At 45.3% G+C, this 22,451-nt stretch overlaps 1 protein-coding gene across 4 annotated transcripts in view; it reads right to left on the bottom strand.

Annotated features, from left to right (window-relative positions):
* The window catches only part of lrch4 (leucine-rich repeats and calponin homology (CH) domain containing 4), a 53,134-nt gene extending 37,174 nt beyond the window's left edge, over positions 1–15,960 (bottom strand). The window contains exon 1 of one of the 4 annotated variants that reach the window (XM_031832583.1): positions 15,482–15,960. In XM_031832583.1, coding sequence (XP_031688443.1) covers positions 15,482–15,653 — 172 coding nt within the window. In that variant the 5' untranslated portion in view covers positions 15,654–15,960. Of the gene's footprint in view, positions 1–14,743; positions 14,838–15,481 lie in introns of those variants that run through there. The other 3 variants (XM_031832585.1, XM_031832587.1, XM_031832586.1) reach the window with 3 other exon arrangements.
* Between the last annotated feature and the right edge of the window lie 6,491 nt (positions 15,961–22,451).

Raw genomic sequence — 22,451 nt, 5'->3', positions numbered from 1 at the left:
AACCTGCCAACCACCGATGCGGCGGAACTACCAAACAGGACGCTGCGACCCGGTTACAGGGACTAGAGAGACAGCACGAAGAGAGACTGACGTACAGACACAGAGTGTGTTTATGCACAGAGACAGAACAGAGACGTGGGTAGATACCAGCCCTGCAGGTGAGAGGAAACATTACAATCTAACACCACCACAGGAGCTGCAGCAGGGGGGGGGGGGGGGGGGGGGGGGGGGGGGGGGGGGTGGAGTGGCAGGCTAGGGGGGGAGAAGAGTGGCAGGCTAGGGGGGCCAAGAGTGGCAGGGTAGGGGGGGAGAGAGTGGCAGGGTAGGGGGGGGAGAGAGTGGCAGGCTAGGGGGGGAGAGAGTGGCAGGCTAGGGGGGGAGAGAGAGTGGCAGGCTAGGGGGGGAGAGAGAGTGGCAGGCTAGGGGGGGGGGTTAGTGGCAGGGGGAGAGAGAGTGGCAGGGTAGGAGGGGGAGAGAGAGTGGCAGGGTAGGGGGGGAGAGAGTGGCAGGCTAGGGGGGGAGAGAGAGTGGCAGGCTAGGGGGGGAGAGAGAGTGGCAGGCTAGGGGGGGGGAGAGAGTGGCAGGCTAGGGGGGGGGTTAGTGGCAGGGGGAGAGAGAGTGGCAGGGTAGGAGGGGGAGAGAGAGTGGCAGGCTAGGGGGGGGGGGGGGGGGGAGTGGCAGGCTAGGGGTGGGGGGGGAGTGGCAGGCTAGGGGGTGGGGGGGAAGAGTGGCAGGCTAGGGGTGGGGGGGGAAGAGTGGCAGGCTAGGGGTGGGGGGGGAAGAGTGGCAGGCTAGGGGGGGAGAGAGTGGCAGGGTAGGGGGGGAGAGAGTGGCAGGCTGGGGGGGGGGGGAAAGAGTGGCAGGCTAGGGGGGGGGGGGGAAAGAGTGGCAGGCTAGGGGGGGGGGAGTGGCAGGCTAGGGGGGGAGTGAGTGGCAGGCTAGAGGGGGGGGGAGGGAGGCTAGAGGGGGCAGGCAGAGAGTGGCAGGCTAGAGGGGGGGGAGGAGGAGAGTGGCAGGCTAGAGGGGGGGGGGAGAGTGGCAGGATTAGGGGGGGGGGGGGGGAGTGGCAGGATAGGGGGGGCGGAGAGAGTGGCAGGATAGGGGGGGGGAGAGAGTGGCAGGGCTAGAGGGGGGGGGAAGAGAGTGGCAGGCTAGAGGGGGGGGAGAGAGTGGCAGGCTAGAGGGGGGGGGGAGTGGCAGGCTGGGGGGGGGGGGGGGGGAGAGTGGCAGGCTAGGGGGGGGGGGGGAGGAGAGTGGCAGGCTCAGGGGGCCAAGAGTGGCAGGCTAGGGGGGCGGGGAGTGGCAGGCTAGGGGGGCCAAGAGTGGCAGGCTAGGGGGGCCAAGAGTGGCAGGCTAGGGGGGCCAAGAGTGGCAGGCTAGGGGTGGGGGGGGGAGAGAGTGGCAGGATAGGGGGGGGGAGAGAGGGGCAGGCTAGGGGGGGGGTTAGTGGCAGGGGGAGAGAGAATGGCAGGCTAGGGGGGGGGGGGGGGAAGTGGCAGGCTAGGGGGGGGGGGTGGTGGCAGGCTAGGGGGGGGGGGGGGTGGCAGGCTAGGGGGGGGGGGCAGGCTAGGGGGGGGGAAGAGAGTGGCAGGCTAGGGGGGGGGGGGAAGAGTGGCAGGCTAGGGGGGGGGAGTGGCAGGCTAGGGGGGGGGGGGGGGGAGTGGCAGGCTAGGGGGGGGGGGGGGGGGAGTGGCAGGCTAGGGGGGGGGGGGGGGGAGTGGCAGGCTAGGGGGGGGAAGAGTGGCAGGCTAGGGGGGGGAAGAGTGGCAGGCTAGGGGGGGGAAGAATGGCAGGCTAGGGGGGGGGGGGGGAGAGTGGCAGGCTAGGGAGGGGGGGGGGGGGGGGGGGGGTCGTCCCGTGAAGTAGGCCCTAGGCCTAATCCAAGTCAGATTGGAGTCATTGGAACGTCAGCGCAGCAGGGGTCAACATGTGGGATTTATCCCTCCAAACATTCCAGGACCTTAAAGTCCCTCTTCCTCTCTGCAAACATCTTTCTCCCCTCCTTCCCACACTCCTCCAGTCCCTTCACCTGTGTCTCAGCATTTTGTTTCCAAAGTAACCCAGGGTCAGCTCCAGCAGCGAATGGAGAAGTCAAGCTCCAGCTCACCAATAGAGACAGATCTCTAGATGGATAGACCCCGTTTTAGCATGGACATCGCCACTGAGGGCTTCCACCGATTTTAAATGTGTTAACTGGGTGGGGATTCTTCAAATTGGGTTGTCTATGGTTTGTCAATAGCTTGAAGCTTTATCACAAATAGATTCATTTGGTTCAGGACATTTACAAAAAAAAAAATATATATATATATATATATATATATATATTTAAATCACCAATATTAAGTTTGTGTTTTTAAAAAAAGCGTAAAAGATGAAGAAAAATGACTACTTTAAAATTGAGGATAGCCTTGACGACGCTGTGGTCAGACGCCATAAAGGCTCAGATAAAGATGAGATCTCTATTCACGTCTATGGGCTCACCCTACCAGCAGCAGGCTATACAGAATAGGTCACCCCCAGTATTACACCGACCCCTATAATCTTCTCACCATTCGTATATTTTCAGGGTATTATTCGTACAGAGCGATCAGTGGCTGTGATTACATTCATTTTATTTTATTTTTTTAAATGCCTGGGCTTCCACTGTTGAAGCATGGGTCATAGCCAATTGTGTAATAGTAACTAACGTGAACAACTCGACACTAAACAAAAAAATAATCTAGTTTTATTTTCTGAGAAGATCATTAACTGTATTGGGTAAAGTTATTGCATTGTGAACCGCTACTTCCTCCCTGTGTGATTCATTTTGTGTACTCATAATTATAACCTCCTGACAGTAACCTATGTACATAGTTATATTGTTTGTACAAACGTCCATTTTGTTTTTTTATTGTTATGATGGATAATGTGTAATATCAAAATGTGTATTGTGTAGTTTTGAACACAATTTAAAAAAAATTCCATTTTTTTTTTTTTTTAAAGTCAGCTGCTTCAGACAACAGTCAATTCGTTGTCATGACACACATCTGTGCATGACAACAGAGGATTTGGCTGGAGCACACATTGATCTGCTATCAGATCCAAACTCGACGAGGACAGCAAACTCAATAAAAATTAACATATTGATCCAACAGACTAGCTGAGTGCACAATCATCTCGGGTTCGCCAAAACAGGAAACGTACGAAATATCACAACGTGCTTGTGAAATATCAAACCCCCACGGACGGAACAGCAGAGGAATGTGACATACAGCCCCGGACGGAGACGTGGAATGTGTGAACACCCCTCCAATCACCATGACGACTGTTGGCTAGCGTGCGTGGTGTCAAAACCGGTTTCAGCAGTAGCAGCAGGAGAGGAGAGGACAGTGGGGGTACGATTTGACGTCAATTGTCAACAACTGTTGTATCCCCTAGTCTCTAGCAGGAATGAGCGGTTGCTTTGGTTCCAATGGCAAACAGGTGTGTGTCGCCAATACACTCCCTCACTCACCCCCAGTTGTTGCTAGACAACTTATTTAATTTGATCAGTTTAGATTCAAATCTGGGTTATTGAGAGTTGTAAAAAGGGTTAGTGCAGATTTATGGTGTGTGTAGTGTTGGTTTGATGAACAGAAAGTTCATTCATTATCCTCCCTGTGGAAGCACTGTAATAGTCAATGTCCTGGCTGACTGAACTAAACTATGGTATGCTGTCTGTAGGGCTGCTGGTGGGGTCTGGTTCTCTGTACACACACACACACACACTCCCTCTAAACACAGCCGGCCCTGCGGTCTCACGTGGCACAGAGCCCCAGTGAATAAACCATCTGGACACACCAAAGTCAACACCCCAGGAAGCTTATGGCTTTCAGTTACATAAGATGGCAGAGCCACACACACACACACACAGCCAGTGCCTGCTTTCATTATTCAGAACAGATCAGACCAGGACAGGAGAGACTACACCGTTCCACGCAAGTCTATTAATTTATCACACACACACATTATAACAGTGCACTGAAAGACAAACACAGGGCTTTCAGATAGGGCCATTACCCAAATGGTTGGCTTACTACAGGCCCATCCCCAAGAGAAACTGTCCTAGGCTAATGCAATAGTAGCTAGGCTATTTACCCAAGTTGACAGAATGTGCTTTGTGCATCACAAATGGGAGACACCAGCACAGCGGGACAATGACAGGGTGACTGGGTACTCGTTCAGCAATGGGCTGTAGTGAACTAGAACAGGTCATGTTGGCCTCTAGGTTACACAGCCTACTGTACAACATACACTGGCCGGTGGTCCAGAAGACTGGGACTGCATTTACATATGGTAGCAAATAGGGTGCTGTTTGATGGATCCTAGGTTAGAGTGGCCTAGAGATAGTCAGTGTGAGTAACTGACTAGCTAGCCTAGATGACTACCACTACCAAACCTACAGGGTTGTACAGACATGCAATGACTACTTACAGAAAGGAAAAGAAAAGTCAAAAAGCTGTTTGGGGTTGAACTTGTTCGGTTGCCAGACAACAACCTCTTATTCTAAGAATTACTCAACAGAGCCCAGGGCACTGCAACAGTATCTATGACACCGGAGGGAGGGAGGGAGGGAGGACCTTTCAAACCTGGCAACCCCACAGAGATACATCGAAACACACAGTGATGAGGTCGTTGAAAAGTGCAACAGTTCAGAGGCCTGTTCAGGACGACCGTTGCAGAATGTGCAGATAGAAATGGTGTAGATTAAAACAGATATGGATTGTCGGGTAGAATAAGTGATCACGTCTGTTCTATTCATTCCATTCCCATCTGTGACGTTGCCAAGGTTTCACATCACTGACTGAATACACCCGTGGTAGTTCTGTATCTATGGGGCTGGAGGACATTGAACCCAAGTAACTCTATCTTTCCTTAATTCCCCCGGGGAGCGAAAGGGATTCCCCTCACCATCTGCTGTGCTGTGAGAGAGAGCCGACTAACAGGATTTACTAACCCTTATAGAGAGCGAGAGAGAACAGGGCTCAGAGCGAGAGCGAACAGGGCTCAGAGAGAGAGCGAGAGCGAACAGGGCTCGGAGAGAGAGCGAGAGCGAACAGGGCTAGAGAGAGAGAGAGCGAACAGGGCTAGAGAGAGAGAGCGAGAGAGCGAGCGAGCGTGAGAGAGAGAGAGCGAGAGAGAACAGGGCTCAGAGAGAGAGAGAACAGGGCTAGAGAGAGAGCGAGAGAGAGCGAGCGAGCGCGAGAGAGAGAGCGAGAGCGAGAACAGGGCTCAGAGAGAGAGAACAGGGCTCAGAGAGAGAGAACAGGGCTCAGAGAGAGAGAACAAGAGAGAACAAGGCTCAGAGAGAGCAAGCTAACGAACGAGAGAAAGATCAATACAGAATGTAGATACAGCGAGACAGACCAAGAGAGGGAGGACGAGAGAGAGAGATACGGAGGATTCAGTAGAAAAAGAGAGAAAGCAGAAGTTTGAGTGAGCATGCACACCCACATCCGCAGTGTGATGGAAATGCAACAGTGGGGGGGGGGGGGGGGGGGGGGAAGCAGAGCACTGCTCAAGAGATAAAATACTCAAAGTGAAACAGATGCAACCAACCGACGGTGTGACCCACCACATGGATTTGTTTCCATATATATGTATATATGTATAGTATGTATAGTATGTATAGTATGTATAGTATGTATGTATATATGTATAGTATGTATAGTATGTATAGTATGTATGTATATATGTATATATGTATAGTATGTATAGTATGTATGTCTGCTGCAGAGAGACGAGAGAAGATAACCGACCGCCTCGATTCGGTCTTAAGTAGCAACATTCAACCAACCGACGGTGTGACCCACCACATGGATTTGTTTCCATGTAACAAATCATGAAATTGTTATTTATTACATTGGTTAATAAGTAGACTCAGTGCTAGAAAATGTTATATATCATACACAGCAGTTGAGGAACAAGGAGAAAGTAATTCAGCTTGGAAAGTTGATAAACTTGTAACGCCACTTTTGAGATAATGACCCTTGAATGTTTTGGTACACCTACTGGAGAGCTCGATTTGTCTACACCCATTGAGCATCGTTCACACCCTCTTAAGCCTCAGCCCCACCCATCTCTTCAAGGATTCACATGTGAGGCCATGTACTAAACTGAGTGAGTGAGGTAGTGCAGTAAACAACCAAAGATTTGAAGACTAAAAGTGTTGAAAGTAGTAGCCTACAATAAGAAAATCTCCAGGTAAAAATGCCTGTTATCTAGTCCTTGGCCTTTATCCTAATCTGACTTGGTGCAGGTCATGTTGTTCACAATACCGTTTTTGGTAAACACACACACACACTCTTTCAAATAAAATCAAAAGACTATTCTTCACATGCACAGGATACAGAAGCTGTAAACGGTGAAACAGTGAAATGGTTTCTTGCAAAAGTGCAGTTATTTTTTGTTTTTGTTCATTGTTTAGCTAGCTACCATAAATCACAACTCTAATGCCACGTTTAAAACTGGGAACTACAACAACAAAAAACTCAGAATGGGGAAATAAAATTTAAAAAACGGTCACCCAACTCGAAATTCCAACTAGTCTGATTCCTTTTCAGAGTCGGAGAGAGTCTGCATGGCACGACCAAAACGGTTTCCGACTGAGCGACTGTCGATAGTGCGATTAACTTAATTAAGGGCAGCGTTCAGTTATTTTTTCTTTCTTTTTTTAAAGCAGTGCTAGACTCACATACTTAGCAGCTCATGAAAAAAAGACAGAAGCATGCTACATGGCGGACCAATCAGAACTCCTCTCTCGGAATGTCCAGCCCACCCATTATTTCAGCCAATCATGGCTAGCGGGAAGGTTCCTGTATTTTTCCAAGGCTAAACCAACTAGGCTCATTATTTATTTAATAATTGTATTCGCATTTACAGATGGCATACGCTTTTGTAACTAAGGCACATGAAAGATCACATGTTCCAGAAGGCATTTCTGCCCGCCAAAAATATTTTGATAAAAAAAAAAAAAAAAAAAAAAGTCAAATCCTGTGAAATAGTGAAGTGAGACATACAGTTGAAGTCAGAAGTTTTACATACACCTTAGCCAAATACATTTAAACTCAGTTTTTCCACAATTCCTTCCCTGTGTTAGGTCAGTTAGGACCACCACTTTAATTTTAAGAATGTGAAATGTCAGACAGAACGATTTATTTCAGCTTTTATTTCTTTCATCACATTCCCAGTGGGTCAGAAGTTCACATACACTCAATTAGTATTTGGTACCATTGCCTTTAAATTGTTTAACTTGGGTCAAATGTTTTGGTTAGCCTTCCACAAGCTTCCTACAATAAGTTGGGTGAATTTTGGCCCATTCCTCCTGATTGAGCTGGTGTAACTGAGTCAGGTTTGTAGGCCTCCTTGCTCGCACATGCTTTTTCAGTTTGGCCCACAAATCTTCTATAGGATTGAGGTCAGGGCTTTGAGGTGGCCCCTCCAATACCTTGACTTTGTTGTCCTTAAGCCGTTTTGCCACAACTTTAGAAATACTCTTGGGGTCATTGTCCATTTGGAAGACCCAAGCTATAACTTCCTGACTGATGTCTTGAGATGTTTCTTCAATATATCCACATAATGTTCCTTCCTAATGATGCTATTTATTTTCTGAAGTGCACGAGTCCTTCCTGCACAAAGCACCCCCACAACATGATGCTACCATCCCGTGCTTCACTGTTGGGATGGTGTTCTTTGGCTTGCAAGCCTCCCCCTTTCCCCTCCAATCATAACAATGGTCATTATGGCCAAACAGTTCCATTTTTGATTCATCAGACCAGAGGACATTTCTCCAAAAAGTACAATCTTTGTCCCCATGTGCAGTTGCAAACCGTAGTCTGGCTTTTTTATGGAGGGTTTGGAGCAGTGGCTTCTTCCTTGCCGAGCGGCCTTTCAGGTTATGTCAATATAGGACTCGTTTTACTGTGGATATAGATACTTTTGTACCGGTTTCCTCCAGCATCTTCACAAGGTCCTTTGCTGTTGTTTTGGGATGGATTTGCACTTTTTGCACTAAAATACGTTCATCTCTAGGAGACAGAATTCGTCTCCTTCCTGAACGGTATGATGGCTGCCTGGTCCATTGGTGTTTATACTTACGTACTATTGTTTGTACAGATGAACATGGTACCTTCAGGCGTTTGGAAATTGCTCCCAAGGATGAACCAGACTTGTGGAGGTCTACAATTCTTTTCTCTGAGGTCTTGGCTGAATTCTTTTGATTTTCCCATGATTTCAAGCAAAGAGGCACTGAGTTTGAAGGTAGGCCTTGAAATGAATTCACAGGTACACCTCCTATTGACTCAAATGATGTTAATTAGCCTATCAGAAGCTTCTAAAGCATGACATCATTTTCTGGAATTTTCCAAGCTGTTTAAAGGCCCAGTCAACTTAGTGTATGTAAACTTCTGACCCACTGGAATTGTGATACAGTGAATTTTAAGTGAAATAAGCTGTCTCTAAATAATTGTTGGGAAAATTACTTGTGTCATGCAGAAAGTAGATGTACTAACCGACTTGCCAAAACTATAGTTTGTTAACAAGACATTTGTGGTGTGGTTGAAAAATGTGCTGTAATGACTACAACCTATATGTATGTATGTATGTATGTATGTGTGTATGTATGTATGTATGTATGTATGTATGTATGTATATACGTACTCGTCCGACTTCAACTGTACATGTAGCTTCTACAGCACAGACACAGTTGAACTGTTCAAACCCACATGTTAAAAATCAGTGTCATCAGGTCTAGCACAACAACCCCATTAAAGCTACTGTAACAATAACTGTACAGCTTCTGCAGGTAGCCTATCGGTTAGAGTGGAGGGGCGGCAGGTAGCCTATCGGTTAGAGTGGAGGGGCGGCAGGTAGCCTATCGGTTAGAGTGGAGGGGCGGCAGGTAGCCTATCGGTTAGAGTGGAGGGGCGGCAGGTAGCCTATCGGTTAGAGTGGAGGGACGGTAGGTAGCCTATCGGTTAGAGTGGAGGGGCGGCAGGTAGCCTATCGGTTAGAGTGGAGGGGCGGCAGGTAGCCTAGCGGTTAGAGTGGAGGGGCGGCAGGTAGCCTAGCGGTTAGAGTGGAGGGGCGGCAGGTAGCCTAGCGGTTAGAGTGGAGGGGCGGCAGGTAGCCTAGTGGTTAGAGCGTTGGACTAGTAACCAAAAGGTTGCAAGATCGACTCCCCCGAGCTGACAAGGTACAAATGTGTCGTTCTGCCCCTGAACAAGGCAGTTAACCCACTGTTCCCCTGAACAAGGCAGTTAACCCACTGTTCCCCTGAACAAGGCAGTTAACCCACTGTTCCCCTGAACAAGGCAGTTAACCCACTGTTCCCCTGAACAAGGCAGTTAACCCACTGTTCCCCTGAACAAGGCAGTTAACCCACTGTTCCCCTGAACAAGGCAGTTAACCCACTGTTCCCCTGAACAAGGCAGTTAACCCACTGTTCCCCTGAACAAGGCAGTTAACCCACTGTTCCCCTGAACAAGGCAGTTAACCCACTGTTCCCCTGAACAAGGCAGTTAACCCACTGTTCCCCTGAACAAGGCAGTTAACAATAAGAAATTGTTCTTAACTGACTTGCCTCGTTAAATAAAAGGTTTATATATATATATATATATAGGGAATAGGGCTCTGGTCTAAAGTAGTGCACTATATAGGGAATAGGGCTCTGGTCTAAAGTAGTGCACTATATAGGGAATAGGGCTCTGGTCTAAAGTAGTGCACTATATAGGGAATAGGCCTCTGGTCTAAAGTAGTGCACTATATAGGGAATAGGGCTCTGGTCTAAAGTAGTGCACTATATAGGGAATAGGGCTCTGGTCTAAAGTAGTGCACTATATAGGGAATAGGCCTCTGGTCTAAAGTAGTGCACTATATAGGGAATAGGGCTCTGGTCTAAAGTAGTGCACTATATAGGGAATAGGGCTCTGGTCTAAAGTAGTGCACTATATAGGGAATAGGGCTCTGGTCTAAAGTAGTGCACTATATAGGGAATAGGGCTCTGGTCTAAAGTAGTGCACTATATAGGGAATAGGCCTCTGGTCTAAAGTAGTGCACTATATAGGGAATAGGCCTCTGGTCTAAAGTAGTGCACTATATAGGGAATAGGGCTCTGGTCTAAAGTAGTGCACTATATAGGGAATAGGCCTCTGGTCTAAAGTAGTGCACTATATAGGGAATAGGGCTCTGGTCTAAAGTAGTGCACTATATAGGGAATAGGCCTCTGGTCTAAAGTAGTGCACTATATAGGGAATAGGGCTCTGGTCTAAAGTAGTGCACTATATAGGGAATAGGGCTCTGGTCTAAAGTAGTGCACTATATAGGGAATAGGGCTCTGGTCTAAAGTAGTGCACTATATAGGGAATAGGGCTCTGGTCTAAAGTAGTGCACTATATAGGGAATAGGGCTCTGGTCTAAAGTAGTGCACTATATAGGGAATAGGGCTCTGGTCTAAAGTAGTGCACTATATAGGGAATAGGGCTCTGGTCTAAAGTAGTGCACTATATAGGGAATAGGGCTCTGGTCTAAAGTAGTGCACTATATAGGGAATAGGGCTCTGGTCTAAAGTAGTGCACTATATAGGGAATAGGGCTCTGGTCTAAAGTAGTGCACTATATAGGGAATAGGGCTCTGGTCTAAAGTAGTGCACTATATAGGGAATAGGGCTCTGGTCTAAAGTAGTGTACTATATAGGGAATAGGGCTCTGGTCTAAAGTAGTGTACTATATAGGGAATAGGGTTCCATTTGGAATGTATCCCCTTTCATTCCAAAGCTTCTCCATGGAAACCGGTAGTAAACAGTTTCATGAACAAGCCCAAGGAAACAAGTTAGGAGGCAGGTGAAAGACAGGTTAGGCCACTTGGGCTAAGTGACAGTTTAATTTCCTTCAACAAAATGACAGAATGGCTAGGTGGACACAGGTCTCTCTCTCTGCAGTGTCATTCATGTGACCGAGACACAAGGAACTGGGTGGACGTTGGGCAGATTTCAAATGGGGTTTTCACCTTTTGTGTGGGACGGATCAATGAATATCTATTGAGTTCAATCAAAACTAGTGAGTCAGCTCACCTTGGACTACAGGAGAGAATGAGGTTAATACTGTGCACACACACACACACAGATCAATGTTCCTATAGGCCTATAGCCTAGCTTAGTTGTTTTCAGTGTTGTGGTGAATCACCATTTGTCACGAGCTGACAACCTGAGCACATATATTTGTAAGAGTCAACAATCTCTTCACTAGCAACCTCCAAAAGGCCCGTTTACCGGGTCAAAACACCAGCCCCTGAACGCAGCTCACCGTTTAAAAACAGGTGTTTGTGAGCAGGGAAGGGACAAAGAGGATTCAAACAGTTTTTTCTTTCTTTCTTTCTTTCTTTAAATGTTCTGGAACGTTCCTCTTGCCAGTACACCTCCTCAGTGTGGGCACGGTTCCCATGACGACAGGCTCCACCCAACCGAGCGGCTAAACCTGAACACACACACACTAGACTTGACTGATCTTGAGCATATGCGCTCCATTAAAACTCATGCCATCTCTTCTGTGTGTGAGATGTCATAACCCGTCTACAAGTCTAGTAACTGTAGAGACACCGAGAAAGGAACATTGGAAGAATATTCAAAAACAACAGTCGCAGTAACTGTTACAGAAAATGTTTTTTTTTACTGTGAAAGGCCCCTAATGTGGTTGTTTATCTACCTAGTGGAATGAACTGACTGAGTCGCTCTGGATAGGAGCAAAAATATATAAAAAAATATGGGACAGAGACCACACATTACAGGACAGACAGTGCTCTTTATTGATCCCATAGAGATGGAATGGGGGAAGGAGAGGTAGAGGAACGAGATAGATCGAACGTGAGAGCCCAAGGGATAGAAAGAGACAGCACGGGGAGAGAGACTAACAGAGAGCGCACGAGGGATACAGAGGAAAACCTCTGGGAGAGCCAGGTTAAAACCATGACTCAGACAAAGAGGGGGGGGGGGGGGGGGGGTTGGAGGCTCAAGAGAGCGAGAGAAAGAGGTCCCGCTCAAGTAAAAAAACCTTTAAGGGAACACACCACGACAATGCAAGCAGCCTACTCCATCAAAGGGCCTCCCTCCCCCTCTCCGCCCATCGCTTCCTCCCATCCCCCTTCCTTTAATTAATGCATCTCTCAGCTGCAAGGGTTCTCTCCCCCCCCCCCCCCCCCTCCCCCAAAAGAGCTCCTATGATAGTGTAACAGAGGTCCCAGCAACAACTATTTTTCAAGCGCTCCCTGAAACAACATTAGCCTACTACTGTTGCTACTGGACTGATAAAATAGTTCAACGCCAATTGCTACCAGAACTAACTCCTTTGATTCATCAAATACTGCTGTTACGGTCTGTCGTCTATCCCGTTGCCTAGTCACTTTAATGCTACCCTCATGTACCCATCTACACCAAATACCTCGTACCCCTGCACATCGACTCGGTACTGGTACCCTGTGTATATTGCCAAGTTATCGCTCCTCATTGTGTATTTATTTATTTATTGAGTTATTGTTATTATTCCTCATGTTATTTTTCAAGTGTCCTTATTTTAGGAAGTAAACATTTCACTGTTAGTCTATACCTACTGTTTATGTAGCATGTGACAAAATAACAGTTGATTTGAACAGTGGCATGCTCAGGTCACATAAAAACCTATCCTCTCACTGTCCCCTTGCGAGCTGTGTTCAGAATTTGGGTTAGGCTGTGAGCAGTTTTCAATGTCTGTTCAGATTTAGGAGGCTGAGGGGCTCACTGTCCCCTGCAAGCTAGGTTCAGTTTTTCATAGGCCTAGGTTTAATTATGTTTGGGTTATTGCTAGACAATGTCAGCTTGGGCGGCCCCAAACCCCCGCCGTCTGGAATTATTAGAATGCCACTGCACAACACCGGCTACTGAAATCTGTGTCTAGATCAGTATTATTTTTGAGTCTTATTCGGAGGGGTGCAGGGAGAGGGTTGCACCCAGAGAGAGGTACACACAACTGGGGTTTGTTCTCCTGGATGGGCCTGCTCTGCTCGCTGGCTTGCTAGAACATTATACTTCCTACAGGAGCCAAAGAGCATGTGCACTTGTGTAAGGAAGAGGAGGGGGCGGGGACTGAACCCCTGAACTTCCTGAAGGGAAGTTGCTCCAGGAGGGGGGGATAACAGAGAGGGAGACCATCACTGTTATCATTAACACCCTAGGGCCTGTTTGGGACCTTGTCCCCAATTCTGCACTCTTCAATCCATAGCACTAGCACAGGAACTTTAGTAATCCCTTATCAAATCAGGCTACTTTCAGGTGCCATTTATTCTGAAGAGTAGTTTGGAATAGGACACGAAGGAGACCTCTGTTCTGACTCTCTGTTACAGTTGTCCATTACAGATCTAAACGTCTCTCCGACTTTGTCATCGTCGCAGGGCGTCGGAGATCCACGATAACCACGATGAAGATTACAGCCTTTCTGTTTCTTGAGGACTTCCCCGTTGACGTGTTAAGTCTGGTGATGTAAAATAGGCACTTCATTTTACAGTTAAGACATTTTCTCCACAGTCGGGGTAAGACCATACCCGACTGTCAAAACCCAACCTGTCCCACTAACCAGCACACACACACACACACACACACACACACACACGTCTATTTCGCCACTGTCAACTATAGCGAGCCGGCCTAAATCTCTCATGAACACAGTAGCAAAAAACACAGTCTGAAATAAAAAGTTACAGACTCAAGCTGTCCCTGTACATCAGCACACAGGGATGCTGTGTCATAGCACATCCAGACAGATTAGAGGAGAGGGGCGGGGTGTGCCAAAGCAAGCACCTTATTCAAACTGTAAGAGTACCATTATCTAAACGACCGGGTATGAGCCACATCGGTGTCTGGAGTAACGTGTTAATTATGACCAATTCCCAAAAAAGGGGGGGACGACGACACTGTAATCATAGCAATCACCACGAAAAATGGAGTCACTGAATTGGATGCCAGAAACAGGACAGACGTATTACGGAGTTGGGAACAGATGCTGCAAACGTGCATCTCACGAAAAACTGCATTATTAAAATGCATAACCAGATTTCATTAGGAGGTGGTTACAATGAAGAGCTAAAATTGGACACCATTAATAACATATGTCAATGTTTATATTTAAAAAAAAATATATATATATATATATATATATATATATATATATATATATATATATATATATATATATATATATATATATATATAATTAAAATCGTCTTGCCTTTAGTTCTTAGTTTACTAGGCTACCCTGGGGCGGCAGGGTAGCCTAGTGGGGCGGCAGGGTAGCCTAGTGGTTAGAGCATAATAACCGGAAGGTTGCAAGTTCAAACCCCTGAGCTGACAAGGTACAAATCTGTCGTTCTGCCCCTGAACAAGGTAGTTAAACCACTGTTCCTAGGCCGTCATTGAAAATAAGAATTTGTTCTTAACTGACTTGCCTAGTTAAATAAAAGGTAAAATAAATCAAATAAATTAGTTTATAATATGGAGCTACGCTTTGTATAAACAAGCGCACATCAAGATAATGTTGTTATCTTAGGCCTTGGATACATTCATCCCTACAGTATCCATTACTGTTGTTGGATTACAGATGGCAGCTGGGTGTGTGTGTATTTATGCATGCATGTATGTGTGTGTGTCCAATGTCTCTCCTCACTGTATAAGGTCTAGGTCCTTTGAGCAGATGGTTATAATTACCAGAGAGTGCAGAAAGCAGCAGAGGGGAGCGCTGTTTCAAAACACTGGGTAGATAAGATTGATTTCAGGCTTCAACCTGGATTGGGTAATCTTCTTTCAACAAAGCGAGAAACGAGTTAGTTCTCCTTTAGATCGCACTGTCAAATCAACCTTACGGGCATTTTAGGCACTATTACACTTTCACAATGTTATTGTCATCTTTCAAATTACCTTCCAATCCATTGTGATAGTGTTGTGAATTGACTAAATGAAGGAAGGGAACCTCAAGCAGGAGATACAATACTGACATTTTGTCAAGCTCATACACAACCATTATAAAAAGGCAAGCAACTCCTTTCATCATACAGGAAACGAAAGGGGAAATTTGCTTAAACTTGACAACCAATGACCCAGAAGAACAAGAATGTAAACTCGAATAAAAACACATTTTAAAAATACATCTCCGTAATTGAAAGAATAAAACAAACAAAAATGTTGTGGCTGAATTGGCAGTCCAACATCTGAAGATAGTGTCAAGGAACCTCTCGTAACGTTACACTTTTAACTTGTTTTATTTGTGTATTTTCTTCACGGATGTGGTGCTAACGTTGGCTTGTTAGTTCGAGATACTTACAACACAAGCAGGTGACAACAACAACACTAACAAAAGACTGTCCACGGTTAGCTCCACATCCTATGAATTGTCAACTAAATTTTAAAAATGTATCTACACCAAAACAGAGACAAAACACAACTCACCGGCTGTCGTAATATCGGACAAGTCATAGTTCCGGGCGGTTCGGGGAAACTCTTTCAATTTACGGTTCGACAAGTTCAGAGCACCGCTCCCGGTAGCTTCCTCGAGCGACTTCTCCACGCACCGGCTGGCCGCTATTGTTGCCGGCAGCTGGGCACCTTCCCCAGCAGCCATGAACAGTAGATACGTCTCTTTATGTTACTGCGTTACGGTCTAAAAAAAGAAAAAAGAAAAACCTTCCTTTACACTTTCGTATCCCTCAAAACGACTTCCAAAACCATCCGTCTCTCGTCCGATAAACAACTTTCGAAGTAGGACAATGAATAAATCCGCCAACAAAAAAAAAAGGCTATTTCTTAATCTTCCACAACGAGGATTCTCTACGGTCCAGTTGTCTTCGAGAAAGCGGTACTAGTAGCTGTCAGAATGGGGTGCAGCGAGGCCAGGAAGCGGAGGAGCAGTGAGAGAGCCTACGACGAGAAGGAGTTTGATTGACAGGGGCAACACCCATATCTCAACCGAGATGAATGGACCCAAGGCGGGGTCTGAAGAAAAGGGCGTGCACGTGAAGGGGATTTCAAAAAAAGAGCTGAGATTATATTGATGGAAATATACACCAATCAAGATACAGTAGGATGGTTCTGGGCAGATAATTGAAGAGTGGAGCAATAATTATTCTGACGGGAGCAGCCAGGTATACCATTCATATCCATCCATTTCATTTTTGGCAGTTGGTTAAACATGTAAAATGAATTCCCTGCATGCAAATGTCATATTTCCCATATTGAATATAGGTTATTCTTTCTCATTAGTGAGATATGTGTGGCCCCAGGGAAATTCCCAGAGCACAATTCCAATTTGTACCCCATCTGGTTTCATGTAGCAACAATATCTAGCCTCTTTGTTGGTAATCACTAGCTACAAAGTCATAAATCCCGCCCTTTTCTACAATTTATCTTCTTAAAATGTGATTTTAAAACCTAACCCTCACCTTAAAGTATTAGCAAAAAGCATTTTTTATTTTTTTTCCAATTTTGACTTTGTGGCTGTGGAATCTGACTTTGTGGCTGTGGAATCTGACTTTGTGGCTATAGAAGCTAGTGGAAACTCTCTTTGTTCTACATGTGTAACAAAAATTACTGTCCCCTGAGTTCCGGAGCTCTACATGTGTTACACAGATTACTGTCCCTTTATTTCCAGAGTCACAGCCATGCTCAGTAAAACCATGTTAGATTAGCGTGTCGCCGTCACGTCATTAGTAGACTCATGAATATGTGTGTGAGCAGATTTGTTTACACTAACAGTGTGTGTTTGTGCGTGTGTGTGCGTGTGTGTGTGTGTGTGTTTATGCATACATTCAGTATGTGTCCCACAGGAAGCTGCTGAGGGGGGAACTGCTCATAATAATGGCCGAAATGGAGTGAATGGGATGTCACCAAACCCATGGAAACCATGGAAACCAGGTGTTTGATGTTGCTGATACCATTCCACTGATTCCACTCCAGTCATTACCGAGAGCCCGCCCTCCCCAATTAAGGTGCCACCAACCTCCTGTGGTGTGTATGTGTGCCACACAGGAGGTTGGTGGCACCTTAATTAATTGGGGAGGACTGGCTCGCGGAAAAGACTGGAGTGGAATTAGAGGGATGGTAACAAATACACCAAACACATGGTTTCCATGGTTTCCATGGGTTTGGTGACATTCCATTCACTCCATTTCGGCCATTATTATGAACCGTCCTCCCCTCAGCAGCCTCCACTGGTGAGCATGTGTGTGTGTGTGTGTGTGTGTGTGTGTGTGTGTGTCAGGACTCCTCTGTAAGTGCAAATGTAAGGCTGATGGAGCTGTATTGTCGATCAAACCTCCTGTGGGGGTTTGGCTGTAATATCGACATGACCTTCCGTGGGGTTTTGGTTGTAATATCGACAGCACCTCCTGTAGGGTTTTGGTTGTAATATCGACAGCACCTCCTGTAGGGTTTTGGTTTTTCCTCTTCTTCCATTCTTCCCCAAGAACCAGATGACTACCCCCCTCCTCATACCCCCCCCCCCCACCTCATACCCCCCCCCCCCCCCCCTCCTTTGAAAAACTGAGTTTAAATGTATTTGGCTAAGGTGACACTTCTGACTTCAACTTTATGTAAATGTAATATTTCTGCCTTTTATTTTAAATAATTTACTAAAAACCAAAGAATGCAAAAGTGTGCAAAGCTGTCATCAAGGCAAAGGGTGGCAATTTGAAGAATCTCAAATATAAAATATATTTTGATTTGTTTCACTTTTTTTTTTGGTTACTACAGTTGAAGTCGAAAGTTTTACATACACCTTAGCCAAATACATTTAAACTCAGTTTTTCACAATTCCTGACGTTTAATCCTAGTAAAAAAAAATCCCTGTTTTTGGTCAGTTAGGATCACCACTTTATTTTAAGAATGTGAAATGTCAGAATAATAGTAGAGAGAAGGATTTATTTCACCTTTTATTTTCTTTCATCACATTCCCAGTGGGTCAGAAGTTTACATACACTCAATTAGTATTTGGTAGCATTGCCTTTAAATTGTTTAACTTGGGTCTAACGTTTTGGGTAGCCTTCCACAAGCTTCCCACAATAAAATGATGTCGCTCTTGCTGCTGGTGAGTCTCTGATCCACCTCTACGCAGACGACACCATTCTGTATACTTCTGGCCCTTCTTTGGACACTGTGTTAACAACCCTCCAGGCAAGCTTCAATGCCATACAACTCTCCTTCCGTGGCCTCCAATTGCTCTTAAATACAAGTAAAACTAAATGCATGCTCTTCAAACCGATCGCTACCTGCACCTACCCGCCTGTCCAACGTCACTACTCTGGACGGTTCTGACTTAGAATACGTGGACAACTACAAATACCTAGGTGACTGGTTAGACTGTAAACTCTCCTTCCAGACCCACATCAAAACATCTCCAATCCAAAGTTAAATCTAGAATTGGCTTCCTATTTCGCAACAAAGCATCCTTCACTCATGCTGCCAAATATACCCTTGTAAAACTGACCATCCTACCAATCCTCGATTTTGGCGATGTCATTTACAAAATAGCCTCCAATACCCTACTCAACAAATTGGATGCAGTCTATCACAGTGCCATCCGTTTTGTCACCAAAGCCCCATATACTACCCACCATTGCGACCTGTACGCTCTCGTTGGCTGGCCCTCGCTTCATCCTCATCACCAAACCCACTGGCTCCAGGTCATCTACAAGACCCTGCTAGGTAAAGTCCCCCTTATCTCAGCTCGCTGGTCACCATAGTATCACCCACCTGTAGCACACGCTTCAGCAGGTATATCTCTCTGGTCACCCCCAAAACCAATTCTTCCTTTGGCCACCTCTCCTTCCAGTTCTCTGCTGCCAATGACTGGAACAAACTACAAAATCTCTGAAACTGGAAACACTTATCTCCCTCACTAGCTTTAAGCACCAGCTGTCAGAGCAGCTCACAGATTACTGCACCTGTACATAGCCCACCTATAATTTAGCCCAAACAACTACCTCTCTCCCTACTGTATTTTATTTATTTATTTATTTTGCTCCTTTGCACCCCATTATTTTTTTCTTCCACTGCAAATCCACCATTCCAGTGTTTTACTTGCTATATTGTATTTACTTCACCACCATGGCCTTTTTTGCCTTTACCTCCCTTATCTCACCTCATTTGCTCACATCGTAGATAGACTTGTTTCTACTGTATTATTGACTGTTTTGTTTATTCCATGTGTAACTCTGTGTTGTTGTACATGTCAAACTGCTTTGCTTTATCTTGGCCAGGTCGCAGTTGCAAACGAGAACTTGTTCTCAACTTGTCTACCTGGTTAAATAAAGGTGTTCTCAACTAGCCTACCTGGTTAAATAAAGGTGTTCTCAACTAGCCTACCTGGTTAAATAAAGGTGTTCTCAACTAGCCTACCTGGTTAAATAAAGGTGTTCTCAACTAGCCTCCCTGGTTAAATAAAGGTGTTCTCAACTAGCCTCCCTGGTTAAATAAAGGTGTTCTCAACTAGCCTCCCTGGTTAAATAAAGGTGTTCTCAACTAGCCTACCTGGTTAAATAAAGGTGTTCTCAACTAGCCTACCTGGTTAAATAAAGGTGTTCTCAACTAGCCTACCTGGTTAAATAAAGGTGTTCTCAACTAGCCTACCTGGTTAAATAAAGGTGTTCTCAACTAGCCTCCCTGGTTAAATAAAGGTGTTCTCAACTAGCCTCCCTGGTTAAATAAAGGTGTTCTCAACTAGCCTACCTGGTTAAATAAAGGTGTTCTCAACTAGCCTACCTGGTTAAATAAAGGTGTTCTCAACTAGCCTACCTGGTTAAATAAAGGTGTTCTCAACTAGCCTACCTGGTTAAATAAAGGTGTTCTCAACTAGCCTCCCTGGTTAAATAAAGGTGTTCTCAACTAGCCTACCTGGTTAAATAAAGGTGTTCTCAACTAGCCTACCTGGTTAAATAAAGGTGTTCTCAACTAGCCTACCTGGTTAAATAAAGGTGTTCTCAACTAGCCTCCCTGGTTAAATAAAGGTGTTCTCAACTAGCCTCCCTGGTTAAATAAAGGTGTTCTCAACTAGCCTACCTGGTTAAATAAAGGTGTTCTCAACTAGCCTCCCTGGTTAAATAAAGGTGTTCTCAACTAGCCTCCCTGGTTAAATAAAGGTGTTCTCAACTAGCCTCCCTGGTTAAATAAAGGTGTTCTCAACTAGCCTACCTGGTTAAATAAAGGTGTTCTCAACTAGCCTCCCTGGTTAAATAAAGGTGTTCTCAACTAGCCTACCTGGTTAAATAAAGGTGTTCTCAACTAGCCTCCCTGGTTAAATAAAGGTGTTCTCAACTAGCCTCCCTGGTTAAATAAAGGTGTTCTCAACTAGCCTCCCTGGTTAAATAAAGGTGTTCTCAACTAGCCTACCTGGTTAAATAAAGGTGTTCTCAACTAGCCTCCCTGGTTAAATAAAGGTGTTCTCAACTAGCCTCCCTGGTTAAATAAAGGTGTTCTCAACTAGCCTCCCTGGTTAAATAAAGGTGTTCTCAACTAGCCTCCCTGGTTAAATAAAGGTGTTCTCAACTGGCCTCCCTGGTTAAATAAAGGTGTTCTCAACTAGCCTACCTGGTTAAATAAAGGTGTTCTCAACTAGCCTACCTGATTAAATAAAGGTGTTCTCAACTAGCCTACCTGGTTAAATAAAGGTGTTCTCAACTGGCCTACCTGGTTAAATAAAGGTGTTCTCAACTGGCCTACCTGGTTAAATAAAGGTGTTCTCAACTGGCCTACCTGGTTAAATAAAGGTGTTCTCAACTAGCCTACCTGGTTAAATAAAGGTGTTCTCAACTAGCCTACCTGGTTAAATAAAGGTGTTCTCAACTAGCCTCCCTGGTTAAATAAAGGTGTTCTCAACTAGCCTACCTGGTTAAATAAAGGTGTTCTCAACTAGCCTACCTGGTTAAATAAAGGTGTTCTCAACTAGCCTACCTGGTTAAATAAAGGTGTTCTCAACTAGCCTACCTGGTTAAATAAAGGTGTTCTCAACTAGCCTACCTGGTTAAATAAAGGTGTTCTCAACTAGCCTCCCTGGTTAAATAAAGGTGTTCTCAACTAGCCTCCCTGGTTAAATAAAGGTGTTCTCAACTAGCCTACCTGGTTAAATAAAGGTGTTCTCAACTAGCCTACCTGGTTAAATAAAGGTGTTCTCAACTAGCCTCCCTGGTTAAATAAAGGTGTTCTCAACTAGCCTCCCTGGTTAAATAAAGGTGTTCTCAACTAGCCTCCCTGGTTAAATAAAGGTGTTCTCAACTAGCCTCCCTGGTTAAATAAAGGTGTTCTCAACTAGCCTACCTGGTTAAATAAAGGTGTTCTCAACTAGCCTACCTGGTTAAATAAAGGTGTTCTCAACTAGCCTACCTGGTTAAATAAAGGTGTTCTCAACTAGCCTCCCTGGTTAAATAAAGGTGTTCTCAACTAGCCTCCCTGGTTAAATAAAGGTGTTCTCAACTAGCCTACCTGGTTAAATAAAGGTGTTCTCAACTAGCCTACCTGGTTAAATAAAGGTGTTCTCAACTAGCCTCCCTGGTTAAATAAAGGTGTTCTCAACTAGCCTACCTGGTTAAATAAAGGTGTTCTCAACTGGCCTACCTGGTTAAATAAAGGTGTTCTCAACTAGCCTACCTGGTTAAATAAAGGTGTTCTCAACTAGCCTACCTGGTTAAATAAAGGTGTTCTCAACTGGCCTACCTGGTTAAATAAAGGTGTTCTCAACTAGCCTACCTGGTTAAATAAAGGTGTTCTCAACTAGCCTCCCTGGTTAAATAAAGGTGTTCTCAACTAGCCTACCTGGTTAAATAAAGGTGTTCTCAACTAGCCTCCCTGGTTAAATAAAGGTGTTCTCAACTAGCCTCCCTGGTTAAATAAAGGTGTTCTCAACTAGCCTACCTGGTTAAATAAAGGTGTTCTCAACTAGCCTACCTGGTTAAATAAAGGTGTTCTCAACTAGCCTACCTGGTTAAATAAAGGTGTTCTCAACTAGCCTACCTGGTTAAATAAAGGTGTTCTCAACTAGCCTACCTGGTTAAATAAAGGTGTTCTCAACTAGCCTACCTGGTTAAATAAAGGTGTTCTCAACTAGCCTACCTGGTTAAATAAAGGTGTTCTCAACTAGCCTACCTGGTTAAATAAAGGTGAAATAAAAATAAATAAAAAAGGTTCGAGAGCAGGTCTGCCCACAAATTTTCTATGGAATTGAGGTCAGGGTTTTCTGATGGCCTCTCCAATACCTTGACTCTGTTGCCCTTAAGCCATTTTGCCACAACTTTGGAAGTATGCTTGGGGTCATTGTCCATTTGGAAGACCCATTTGCAACCAAGCTTTAACTTCCTGACTGATGTGTTGAGATGTTGCTTCAATATATCCACAAAGCACCCTCACAACATGATGCTGCCACCCCGTGCTTCAC

The sequence above is a fragment of the Oncorhynchus kisutch genome, linkage group LG9 (genome assembly GCF_002021735.2).
Source record: "Oncorhynchus kisutch isolate 150728-3 linkage group LG9, Okis_V2, whole genome shotgun sequence".
Taxonomy (NCBI): Eukaryota; Metazoa; Chordata; class Actinopteri; order Salmoniformes; family Salmonidae; genus Oncorhynchus; species Oncorhynchus kisutch.
Note: the sequence above shows the minus strand (reverse complement) of the source record. Positions and strands in the feature narration are given on the sequence as shown.